General features: G+C 43.8%; 1 protein-coding gene across 3 annotated transcripts in view; it reads right to left on the bottom strand.

Moving 5' to 3' along the window:
- zmiz1a (zinc finger, MIZ-type containing 1a) overlaps positions 1 to 13,497 on the bottom strand; it is a 93,221-nt gene that overhangs the window by 25,608 nt on the left and 54,116 nt on the right. For all 3 annotated transcript variants that reach the window (XM_029520582.1, XM_029520584.1, XM_029520583.1), the window contains exons 4-5: positions 3,816 to 3,924; positions 1,074 to 1,187 (exon numbers count right to left, since the gene is read on the bottom strand). In XM_029520582.1, the coding sequence (XP_029376442.1) occupies positions 1,074 to 1,187; positions 3,816 to 3,884 (183 nt within the window). In that variant the 5' untranslated portion in view covers positions 3,885 to 3,924. The remainder of the gene's footprint in view (positions 1 to 1,073; positions 1,188 to 3,815; positions 3,925 to 13,497) is intronic.

Here is a 13,497-nt window from a genome sequence, read left to right as displayed (position 1 = left end):
TGTTATGTGGGCAATGTGCTGCATGCACTGACATCACCCACAGCCTTGATACACTGTGCTTTAAGAAATACAACGAAGAGACAAGCAGAAAGAGCTAATAGTGCAGCATTGACAGTTATGTCATCTTTTATTAGCTCTGGAGCCAACACTCCATCAGGGAATGGAGGATGACCTCCACATGTGCAACATGCAAGAGGGAGCACATGTGTCCAGATGAGCCATATATTTAGTTCCATTCAGCTTTGACAAATCCCATGGGTCTATGCTTCAAAACGATTCTGCAAGAGTCATCTGCAAAGATGGCGAGGCAGCATCTTGAGGACAAAATCCTCGCAAGAATGTAGAGACTTGTTGCATGCCATAATTCTCCAGATAAGAAGCTACTTGCTCTCTAAGTCTAATGAAACAATTTAGCTGATGGAAGCAGCCCCATGCTGAGAGGGATCTCAGCGGTGGGCTCCATTGTGTAGCTCTTTATCAGCCTTTAAGAGGCTTTTATTGTGATTTACACATTAATGAGCATTTATCTGTTTGCTCACGCTACCACCTCAGCTGGGGACAGCGTTGCTTCAGTGTAAGACTGATCTGAGCGATAAACGTGAAACGTTCAATTCTCTGCTCTGCTGGTCATTTTAAACATGTGAATGTATGTATGGCTGTGCGCATGTGTGCTTACGTGCATGTGTCTGGTGCTAGAAGAGAGAAGAGAAGAAGAAGAGAGAAGCAGTATCTGACAAGGATCTCTGTCACTGGCCCCTGTTGGCCTGAGCTGCTGCCTTGGATAACTGCTCGATACAAACCTGGTGCCACTAAACTGTTTTTGAGAACTTTTTAGGAAAAAAGTCAGAAACCAATAACAAAACTGAACATGAATTCTGCATGAGTCTTGTTTAGTTATTAGCACATCTGTCAACTTGCAATTCCTTAAACCTAGGCTAAAAGACCAGCTCAAAGTGGACACCCGCTTTCTTTCCATGTTTTCAAAGGTATCCCGAATCTAATTGCTGTTTTGCTCATGTCCTTTGAAAAGTACCTGAAAACCCCAATGAAAACCATAATTAGTGTTTGCGTACCGTCAGACATCCCATGAGACTTTGCTCGAAAGGTCGCTGGAAGGCCCGGGGATCTCCACACCAGTCAAGTAGCTCTGTGGCTGCCGAGTGGAAGTTGGCTGGATTCTGTAAGTGCTGTGCAAACACAGAGAAAAGAGACTGCCATTAGAAACAATGGGGAATAACAAGTGTTGTCACATCAAGTACAAATTGGAAAAACACCGAAACCAAATAGTTCTGCAGCCTCACGCTCTCCCACCAAACTGCCTTGATTTAATGTCTTGTGTTTCTGCACAACCCTGTGAGGACCTTGACTCCCCCCAATATACGCCCACTCAGAGCTCCGCTGCATTGTGGGAAGAAGATCACACCCATACCAACAATGATGCCAGTGTTTCTTGTTAATCTCTCTTGGCAACACCCAGTCCTCACCCCCATGACCCACACAGCAACCAAATCTTTCTCTCCAATCCTCCTTCTCTCTCTTCCCCTCATTCATTGCCCGTTTTCAGAATGTAACAGAGCCTCAGCACCACAAGTCCACTGGCTTGGCTGTGTACAATGAAAACAACCTTGGTCCTAGCTGCTATGTGTGCAGACTCAATACCCGCCATTGGTGTGTTGTCTAATCTCTTTCAGTCTCTGTCTGTCTCTCTTGCTTGTTCACTGAGGCCTGAAACAGTTGAGTCTTCTCTTCCCAGTGTTTGAAGGCTACTCAAGCTGGCAGGACACAATAAGCGGTTTTAAAATTGGGCTCCCTTTCTTCACAGCTCAGGAGGTTAATGGCTCTGAAATGGTGTAGAGCTACAGCTTGTTCAATCGGCGAGATTGAGCCCTCTTGAAAGCATTTATTATTCTCTTCTGGAGTTGAAGCATCTTGTTTTGTGTCTTCTTGCAGAGAAGTTAGAGCTATTGTCTTAAGGGGAAAGCAGAAGTGAGCATTTTTGAAAGGATAGCTTTATGACAGTGTGCGACAAAAGGGCTCTTCGGTGCAAACGCAGTCTTACATGTCAGGCCTGGTACCCGCTCACAGAGAAAATCTCATCGAGCTTCCAATGATATCATGAGCTTCAAGAGAGGTCTTGAGTGACTCATCTTTTGTGATGCGAAGATTATCCATTATGGAGTTAGCTGCGTACTCTTGCAGGGGTTTGACTGATGATGAAGAGAAGCAGGGAGAACGAGAGAAAGTAAAGAGATGCTCTTGTTGAGTCAGAGGGAGGAGAAGAGCCTGTTCTAGATGAGTGATATAATCTGGCATTATTGCTACTTGATGGGAGGCGTATCAGCCTCCAGCGCGAGAGGAATCAGAGCTAGCACAGCAGGGGCTGTCTGTCTAGATCTGTAGTCACAGTTCCTCCTGCTGCAGCACTCAACGCCGACTCTGCCCAACAACCTCGACTCTGGTGTGAGGGGGAGGACAGCAGAGTGAAATAGCTCTGCTGAGGTTCAGGAGGAGGATGGGGCTCGAGCTGTTCTCGTTGCTGTTCAGGGTTGGATGAGGACAAGAATGGGGAGGCAGAGGTGGGGTGGGGGAGGGCCGAGCAGGAGCAGTAGCAGCAATGATGGGATTTCAGCAGACAAAGAGCCAGACGTTTGACGGACTATCAGCTGTGAAATGATTGACCGACTTACCCCTCTTTTTCTGAGCAGTTGAAAATCTGGCTGGTCCACACCTACCTGGCTACATGGAAAACAGCATCTCAACATCTACCAGCGGCTTTCCCCAAACCAAAACAACAGCCTGCTGACAGAGCTCAGAGCTCACTGACTAACTCTGCGCCTTTGAAGTCTGCTTTACTACAAGCTCTATTACAGCTAGAGCTGAGAAATATATAAACCACATTACAATTAGTGAATTTATTAGGCTAGATGTGTTAACTCAGGATATTTAGGGCTTATCTGTGACGCTAAAGAAAGTAATTGAGGAGGCTTGGGGAAATAAGTAGTGCCAATTCCAGTACTATCAAAATTCACTCACGCAAGAAAAGCTGGCATTTTGGAAATCAAGCTATCCAAGATTTTGATGACAAGCACACTGCTGTATGCAATAAAAGTAAAGGTAAAGATGAGGCAATGAGAGCCTGTCTATATAAAGGCTATAATAGTGGGTGCTTATACGTTTGGGTGAGAGTGAGGCAGGGGAGGGTTTAAGAGGAGGCACCAAGAGAACTGATATGTCACCTCATAATCACAGGCTCATTCACTGATTCACTGGAAGGCATGGTGTCATATGGATGTTGGGAGATATAATGGATCACACCCACGTAGTATAAACAAATAAGCCCACAGCCAACCAGCCAGCCAGTCAGCCAGCCAGCCAGCGAGTTTTGGTAGACTGTTAATCACAAGCAGAGGCGGTAGCCCTGGGTTATGTCTGACGGTGTCTTTCAGTCTGTATCTGTCTCAGAGGAGTCTCCTGAAAGCTGGCAGTGAAGTAAGCATTTAAGCAAAACCACAACAAGGGCCAGTATACGTCAAGAGTCAGGAACGTGATATAAGGGAACACAGGAACAGGGAAAAAAAAAAAAAAAGTGGCGTCTCTTATGTTGCTAGTCTCTTTGAAGTCTCTTTTTGCGCTCACTGCCAGATTTGCTTCCTTCTCTCTCTCTCTATGACCCTGTGGAACAAGATCTGTATGACTGCAGCTAATAGCCAGAAAAACTGATGCCCATATAAGGTACTGAGAGGAGAAAGGAGTGTAAGAAAGAAAAACATCTACAATCCATGTCAAAAGCTGCTGAAACTGGCCTTTATACACACCTGTTTGATGCACTGCAGCCTGTCGTTGGTCTGCTGGATGTGCCGATCCATTGATGGTAATGGGTTCATCTTGATGCCTCTACCGGGACGCCATTAAAAGTTCTTTACCCTGTAAGCGAAGAAGAACAAGAAGATGAGAGGTACAGCTGTTAGAGGAGGTTTCTTCCATGTCACACATGTGAAGAGACTAGTTCAAACAGCATTTTAGGAGCTTGACAAATTTTCAAAAAACAGGAAAGCCAGCTTGTTTATACACTGACTCATCTAAGAGTTTGATCTGCCTCAAGCGTTTTTTGTTTTTTTTTTCCTTCCAAATGCATGAAACAGAGATTTTCCACGGCAGCACTTTTAATGACTAATGGGAACATGATGCAACTGAAAATTTATTTGCTCTGCATTACCTATTGGTGAAAAATCAAACACTCAGCTAAGAAAGGCCATGAAGTGTTATCCGTCTTTAGAAGAAGCACACCTCATGCCAAGGTTATCAATGTGGCAATAATTTATGCCCACAACTGACAGAAGATAAGTCTTGGCTTTACCGCATCCCGCATGCCCGTCTGTGTATATCTTGTTCTGGTCTAAAAGTGAGCAGCAACAACTAGAACAATTTCAGCCCCATGCTCACTTTTCTAACCCTCTGGGAGAAATGGATTGAAGCGGGATTAATAGGTGTCGTGCTGATTTGCCAGCAAGGCCTCCATCCCTCACCATCCTTCTGTGTTCATCTCCATCAATGTTGGTCCGCCTCAGATTCCTCCACACAAAAGGCAAACTGAGAAACCCCAGGTGGGAGCAGGGGGGCAGGGCCCTAGAAAGCTGCTCAGTGCTGATAAAGGGTCCCCCAAGATGCCCCGCTGTGAGAAAGAGTGAGAATGAATACGATGGGAGCGCAGTGCACAGCCAGGAAGTTTTCATGTGCAATGCTCAGTCTGGTGTGCTTATCATGGAAAGAGTTTTGCAAATATTCACACTTTTCTGGCTTTGACTCTCAAACACACACACGCACATAACTGCATATAAACACAAAAGCTTGCATTCGTCACTTTGATTAAGCATAAAGGTAAAACTTCAAAGGAACACTATGAGAATAAGAGTGTATTACTAATCCCCTGAGCTTAAGCATTACCAGAGTAGAATTACCTGGAGAGCACTTACACAGTCTTAAACATCAGTGGATACACACATGCATAAGAAGGAATTGTGGTCAACTACCTTTTCTCAGATTACACAGACATGATGCAGCTAACTGCATCCTGCAGGCCACAGAGCCACTTTGACAGCACCTTATATGACCATATGGCTTTGGGTGGCCTAATTCTGCTGCGCTGTGGTGTCTCCCAGCATCCAGCAGATGTCTCCCTCTCCTGCTGCCAACCAGCATGTGTCTTTCACACACCACCCAAAGCAAGTGGTCCAGCGAGGGCTCCTTTAAGCCCTGACAAGTGCTGCAAATCCCCTTCAGCAGCCAGGCAGCTCCACGGACCGCTTACAGGGCACACTCCGGCCCAGCGCTGGCTGTCTGACCTTGTGGCTATTGATTAACGGTCCTCCTGCAGCTCCCCTTCTTTCTGTCCCAACGACCCCGTAGCCAAGACTGTAGAGGAGGGAGGAAATAGCTGCCTCTCTTTACCCAAGACCCGACCCTCCCTCCCCTCCCCCCTTTTCTGTTGTGCTTCCACAAAGTCCGACACACATGCACACACCCCTCCTCCGCCTCTTACAAACGGCCAGCGCTTTTGTTAGTCGATGAAAAGATGGGCCCTCTGGTTCTGAGAGGAAAATGAGTGAGGTAAAAATGTGACTGGCTGGGCTCAGCTGTCTTCAGCTGAGTAGTAGCTGAGATAAAGTCAGTCTTCCTGTCTGACTGACTGATTGACTGAATGACTGGAGCTCTATGAGCACCACGCCCCCCAACGTTCAGGGGTAAAAATATGTTACATAACAGACCATGCTTTGGTGGAGACATGGCTGAAGCCTTCCTCTCGCACTACATCCTCACCCCTTTGTGTTTACTATCAAAATAATCCGTGCTAATCTGTCATCTCAACATAGGAGGGGAAACATGTTGAATGTTCATATCTCCTTCTCTTCCCCACAAATTCACTGATTGCAGCTGGACTGGAAAAAAGAGAATACAACTCAGCTGCAGTGTGAGATTCTTGTTCCGTTTCATACCTTTTGGGTTAGTACTGTTTTTGTTCAAGCATACACACACCGAGAAAAGGTCTGCTTAATCTTTATTGTCTTCCAAACATCTTAATCAGCTCCACTCAGCACTGTTAACCAGAAGTGCGAAGCAAAGGATTACACATCCAATTATGCTGTGCATATTACAACCCTCCTTTAAACAGCAGTGGGAAGATGCTGCTATGAATCACAGACGAGTAACAAACCACAAATAATACTGACATCCAATGAAGCTTCTGTCTCTTTCTCTCACTTTCTCAAACACACACACACGTTTGGTTTTCTCTTCTCCTTATCACTTTCTTGAGCAAAACAAGCTGGGGGAAGTGGGGCAAGAAATAAGTGTTCAGAAACAAAAGCACAGTAATATGAAAAGCACTGGAGTATGGCAGTAAGGGGGCAGGAAGGGTCGGCCTCCGTGGGGAAAGGAGGAAGAGAAAGAGAGAGAGAGAGTGTTGAAATAATCTCTTCATTTTCGGTGGCACCGCACGCATGCACGCACGCGCGCGCGCACACGTACACACACACGTGCGCGCCGTAATATCGCTCATAGCTTGAGTGATTTCTAATTTCATACAAATGACTATCACCTTTTTCAAGTGCAGCTTGCTTCATGAGTGTTATCCGTCGGTGGGGGTTGAATGGAAGCAGAGACATAGGAGCTCATGACACACTGGTAAATTACTAAAGCAGGATTGGGTGATACGGTTGGAATCAGCATTGTTGACGTTAGAAAGGGTATTTCTGCGTAACAGTATTTACATATCTGAGTTACTGAGTAAATATCTGCAAAAGGGAGCCAATTTAATTCAATTTTGTTTATTTGTCCCTTCATGAACAAGTTGAGAAAAGCTTCCACACATAAACAATCTAAAAGAAATTCCTGATGTATTCAGCAAGGACATGCTGTAATCATCAATGCCTATCTGAAAAGTCCTTTCGTGTTAGTTAAGCTGGGAGAGAAATCTTTACCTGTAACTTTAGTGCTCACAATTGGCTCCTGTCTTTTTGATGGAGGAATGAAAGCCAGCAAATGAAAATGAAGCTTCAAGATCAAACTCCTCATAACTTCAGAAACTGCTAATACTTGGTTTTTAATGACATCTTAAGCTGAATTATTCATTGAAACAAGTGGTATTTGTGCGCTGATAAAATTATGTGAATAATTTGATCCTGCTGTAAATTGAGAATCAATGACATCCACAATGCATAAGTGATTTCCTGTTGAAGTTAAATAATGCCGGGTGCACTCCTATGGACAATTATATCTTTGATGATCATGTTTAATCACCCAGTACTGAAGAGCTTAGAGAGCAGCCATGAACAATCTGAAGGAGTGGCCAGGTGAAGTTGGGTCAGAGGTAATCTTTACTCAGCAACAGTCAGAAAAAGGAGGACAGAACTATTACTCCTGTTCTCTGGACACAGCGGGGAGTTTTCTCTCCTCCTCCCCTTCCTCAATAATATGGTCACAGATTTTTCTTTCTCTCGCCACTATGTTCTCTTCGCTCCCCTTTTCTATGGCCCTCTGACATCATTAGAGCCACCCAGCATGCAGCTCCTTTCCACCACCTTCCATTTTCTGTTCTATCATTTTCTTCTCTCCGTCCCTCATATCTCAACCCTCCTGCCGCTCTCCCACCCGTCTGCCCCCGCTCCTTCCCTCCCACCCTTCCTGGGGCCCCGTGCGGGAGCTGCCATAGCAGGAGGTGGAATGGATTCATTTGCTCTAATGTGGTTTGGGCTGCAGCGTGGCACGGCACAGAGCGACACTTTCTCCCTGTGCAGAGCTTTTCTCTCTCTCTCTCTCTCACACACTTTCTCTCTCCCACTCTCTCTCTCTCTCTCTTTTACGCTCTCTGTCTGCAGTTCATGTGTTTTCAAACAGGCCAATCAACACCACTCAGCTGTGCTGGCCTCTCTCTCCCGCTCCCTCCCACAATCTCTAGTCACAGTGTGTCTGTAAAAAGCCACCAGTTCTCACACACTCACACACACACACACACACACACACACACACTATTATCTCTTGGGGCAAACTCCCATAGCCAGACATTCCCTTTTTGCTCTAACTGCCTTTACTTTCTCTGGTGCGCTCCACTCTGTCCTCAGCTCCCTTTTCTTCATTCCCCCCCCCCGACCCGTAAACCGACTTCCACCATCAAATCTCTGTGTTTCTGCTTTGTTTTGCTCTTTGTATTATTTTGTGGACTTTCTTCTAATCCTCTCCTCCACTAATCTCTCCCCCTCTCCTTTTCCCTCTCAGCAAAGCCAACTATTAGTCATATCACTCCCTCCGGCCTTTATAAAACTCAGCCCTCTACACAGCGTCAGAACCACCAACCTCAATAAAAATGTGAAATGACTTTTCCCAGGGGTGGAAAAAATAAACTGTAAATGTTGCTGTTTGTTTATCTTCAGTTTTAATGTGACAACCACGGGAGCACTGGACAGCTATGTGACACCCAACACTGCAATGCAAACAGCTGTGATGTGGGGATATGTGAGCTACTCTGTTGCTGTCTATAAATATGGCGCTTCAGTTAGGGGTATTGCAGGTATGTGACACTAAATACCCCCAGGAGGAGTCGATTATTTAACCATTCAATGTGTGAGATCAAAAAAACCCCCATGTACGGGGGGGGGGGGGGTATTGTGCATTTGGGTTTCAGTTGGGAAAGGCCAGCATCCAAACACTTCTTATTCTAAAAGCATTACAATATTTTAGTGATTATTATAAGATGCTGACACAACATATTAGGAATTAAATGCTATTTTGTTTAATCTATCAATAATTCACTGATTCAGTAATTACTTTGAGACAAGCTGTTTATCTGTCTGACAATGAAAAGTCCCATGATATTAATAGGGACATAGGGACAAAAAAAAAAACCAAAACTGGATATTATGATATTGGGAAGAGGGTTTGTCTTGCTATACTGGTATACAGCCACACTTACCAGCTGGATGGAGACTGAGTCAAAAACTAAGATAGCAGTACAGTGAATATTAGATTTATATATATCTGGTAGGCAGAGAGCAGCTGATACAGTTGTGGTCAGAAGTTTAAATACACTCATCACAGGAATGAATGTCATATTAATTTTGGGCTTTTAATGATTATTTGAACTGTTCTTTTTCCAGGGTGGAATGAGAAAACAATGTATATCTTCTACGATTTAAAAAAACAGGAATTGGGTGATTTAGATTGAATTTATTTTGGATTTTCTCTAATCCACACTGGCTGAAAATTATACCTCCAGACTCAAATATTTACATGCAAGCCCCTGAATCTTTAAATAAGTGATGCTGAAGATTGTAGAATTTCTTTGGACTTGACAAGGCCAAGCGCTATTAACTTCTCTTTGGTGATCATGATTGACTGCAGCTGGTAGTTTCTCTGTGCCAGCAAAAAAAGGATTTGTGTGACAGCACTCATTGGATTGACCATTACTCAGAACAACGGGAAAATCCAAGGAACTCAGTGAGGAGCTATGAAGGAGAGTTGTAGATTTCCACAAGTTGGAAATGTCTTTTGGAGCCATTTCTTAACAAATCCAGATTCCAAAATCATCAGTTCAAGCTATTGTACGGAAGTAAAAGTTATCTGGATGCCTGACCACTTTGCGAAGCTCTGGAAGAAGACCCAAACTATCACCCTCAGACGAAAGGAAGTTGGTTAGGATGTTCAGGAACAATCCAGGAACCACCAAGGATCAAGCCTGCCATGTTACTGTCCACAGTGAAGAGTGCTTTAGATCACCGTAGACTGAGAAAATGCAGATTAAGAAAGAAGCCCAGCTCTGAAATCAACACCTTCAAGTTCGATTGAAATTTGCAGGTGCCCACATGTACAAACCAACGCCTTCTGGAGAGACGTTTTATGGTCAGATGAGACAAAGATTGAGCTGTTTGGCACCAATGGCAAGAAGTACATTTAGAGGAGTCAAAGTGATGCTTTTCAAACGTAAGAACACTGTACCAACTGTCCAGCATGGTGGTGGTAGCATCATGGTGTGGGGCCGTTTTGCTGCCAGTGGTACTGGTCTACTGCGAAAAGTAGAAGGAATTATGAAGAACGACGACTACCTTCAAATTCGCCTCAAATCAACAGCTAGATGACTGAAAGTAGGATACAATTGTGCGTTCCAACAAGATAACGATCCCAAACATACATCAATACTGGTTTGGGAACAGATAAAGCTCTTGCCCTGACCTCAACCCTATTGTACATTTATGGACAATGCTTAAGAGCCAGGTCTGTGCCAGGAAACCAAGCAATTTAAATTAACTACCAATTCTGCCAAGAAGAGTGGTCAAATATCCAGCCAGAGTAATGCCAGAAGCTTGTCGATGGCTTCAAAAAGTGTCTGGTCGAGGTGAAACTTGCTAAGGGACATTTAACCAAATATTAGCGGGGCTGTATGTAAATATTTGAGCCTGGATGTATAATTTTGACCCGGTGTGGATTAGAGATAACCTGAATTAAAGTCAAAGTTGAGCACCCAATTGTGTTTTTTAAAAATCATTGAAGATGTACATTGTATAATAATTTCACCCTGGAAAAAGAGCAGCACAATATTAATATAACGTTCATGCCCATGATGAGTGTATGTAAACTTCTGATCACAACTGTATGTAGGACCAGTTTACTTCTGTGGCCAAATTACTGTCTCACAAATAACCATAACTAAAACAAACAAAATATGATAGCTAAACACACAATCATATCATTTTATGAAATTATCTACCACTGGGTTCAATAGACTGAAGATTTACATTGTGTTATTCACCCCTTTTTCATATGTGTGTGTGTGGCCTCATATTTTTTGGGTTTTTATTGTCTCAAGTGCATTAACAGGGAAAGGCCATCTATCAAACTAAGAGACACGGAATCGGGTCATCCACAACCAGAAACAGAGCTTGAGCATCACATGATGAATGAATGAACTCCTTATTCCATAGAATGTTCCAGTTGCTGAGGACTATTAATACCAGCTGGGGAAGATTGTATGTCCTGGCTGCCACATACGATTTTCCACTGTCACGAAAGGCTAGATTCTATCACTCATGATACACAGAGGAGGGTGTATGAGTGTGTGTCAGTGTGTGCGTGGAGAACACAAGACCAATGCAAAACCTTTATCCTTAGGACTGCCTGATTACTGTGCTCCATGACATGATTTTTGCCAAGTGGAACAACAGTCTCACACATCATAACAAGAAAATAAAAGCAAAAGTGTATCAGAGAAGGAGAGGAGAGTGATTGACAGTGCTGTCTGACAGGCTTGTGTAAAGCTAACCTTACGGGCCTGACTCCAGCAGAGCTGTTAGCTCACACACTGCCCTCTGTGACTGCTGAACGGGTAAACTGACAAATTCCATGTCCTTCGGTTTCAGCACCAGCAAACTGCTGACCCAAATGCAATTAAACAACATCCACCAGGGTGAGTGTAACACATCAGCGTACGGTACCATACGAACATGCGTGAGATAATGTGTGTGAGGAGAGAGTTATGAAGCGTGTGTGCAGCAAAGACAAACAGGGGGAAGAGAGCGAGACTTACACAGTGACTGTGATTCAATCTGCTCAGTAAGCCATGAAATGGTATTGGTGTCATTAGAGAGAGCAAAAATATATCTGTGTCTGTCCTCCATTCCCCTTGTCTTTGACACTCCAAAAGCACAATCCTTACAAAAAAAGGAACCAGTTCAGCCTCTCTGCACTTGGTGGAACAAAACGTCCTACAGTGCAGCAACCTCCTGCCAAGCAACCCTTATTTCTCCCTCTGATCTTTTATGGAACAAATCCAATTAAGCATTGAAAAACTATTCTTGAGCTCTTCCAATTAGACATCATGCCGAAATCAGTGTGTGTGAAAGGACACACATGGTACAGCTAGTAGAGTAAAGAACATAATGTATCAGTTATTGAAACACATCTAATCAGGACTATGAAAAAATATATAAATAAGTAACTGCATGTGATGAGGAAACCAAAAATCTCGGCCCATTTATACTCATTAATGTGCCACAAGTCTGATCAATACACAGAATTGAGTGGAAAAAGTCACTGGCTGTCTGATAATAATAATTCAGGTATCTAAAATATTTCAAATAGAAAAAGACCTCTCTCAAACAGATCACACAAAATAAATGTTCGCTTCATCAGATCACAGATAGATTTTTTTTAACTGCAAAAAATAAGGTTTTGTTCACCTTATCAATGATGCTGCATGATCTGCATCTACAGATGTGAGCGGGTCAAACAGCTAAAAACTCTTAACAAACCAAAAAAAAAGCACTTGATCTTTTTTAGGATTAAAGTTGTTGCTGTACAGTACCCAGTATATGGAAATCATGTGCACATTCCTAATTTATGTTTCAAGCTCCAGCAGGTAGAGTTGGTAGAGGATAAGGGACTTATACAAACAGAACAGAAGAAGACTAATGTTTGTTCAAACATGTACCAGATACTCTGATTGAAGTTTGTGTAACCAGCGATGCAACAAATACAAACAAATCACATTTTCAAGCTTTGCACACACTGTGTGAAATCCTTTGGAGTGGATTTCTACCGAAACAGCTAAATAACCTTAGAAACAGCAAGACCTTTCTACACGAATAGAGGGGAGAATGATGCACTCATTCATCTTGCTTTGTGTGTGTGTGTGTGTGTGTGTGTGTGAGAGAGAGAGAGAGAGAGAGAGAGGGCATGAGCAGAGGAGTACACAAAACATCTGCTTGCTGTGAAAATGAAACAGTCTGTGCTGTCTGTGTACACAGAACCCCAGTTTTTTTTTTTTCAGTGAAGGGACAATCCACACAGGTACAGGTACACAGTGAGTGCAAAACCCAGCTAATGCAAAAGGCTAATGCGTTTCACTGTAGCTTTCACAACCCACTATTTTAGTGTTACAAAACACTCCACTATGTGGCCATGTGTTGTTTTTTTTCTTCTTTATAATCTCAAGTATTGTTCTGTTCGATCAGCTTATCTTCATCCGTGTCTGTGTAATGTGTCTGGATGTTTGACACACAAGGCAGACAAAGAAACACGCATCCTCGACCCTCAAGGGGCTTTAATGTGTGTATTTGTGCTGTGTTAGTGCTTTCTTTCTAAAATGTTGTCCCACTGTGGGTGTTCTTGGGGGATTCGAGGTATGTAAAAGGCAGAGCAGACAGAGAAACAGAGGGAAAGAGCAGGGGGTGGCGGGAAAAACACTGACACACAAAGTGGGAGGCGGGGAGTGACATGCAGGCAGAGATAGGGGGGAAATGGTTGCAGAGCAGGAGAGAGAGATGGTGAGAGGTCATCCCTGGGTAATTTGTTTTGGTCCTCTCAGAGCACAGACACACAGGGAGCAGGTAAACCAATTACAGTGTGACATGAATCACTAAGACCTACAGGCAGCCACACAGCTGGCCAGCCAGCCAGCCAGAGCAGCCAAACAGCCAACCGAGTGCACGCCGTTTTTTTCCCTAAGTGCTG

Source organism: Echeneis naucrates, chromosome 15 (genome assembly GCF_900963305.1).
Source record: "Echeneis naucrates chromosome 15, fEcheNa1.1, whole genome shotgun sequence".
Taxonomy (NCBI): Eukaryota; Metazoa; Chordata; class Actinopteri; order Carangiformes; family Echeneidae; genus Echeneis; species Echeneis naucrates.
The sequence above is the reverse complement of the archived record's forward strand: the minus strand, read 5'-3'. Positions and strand labels throughout refer to the sequence as shown.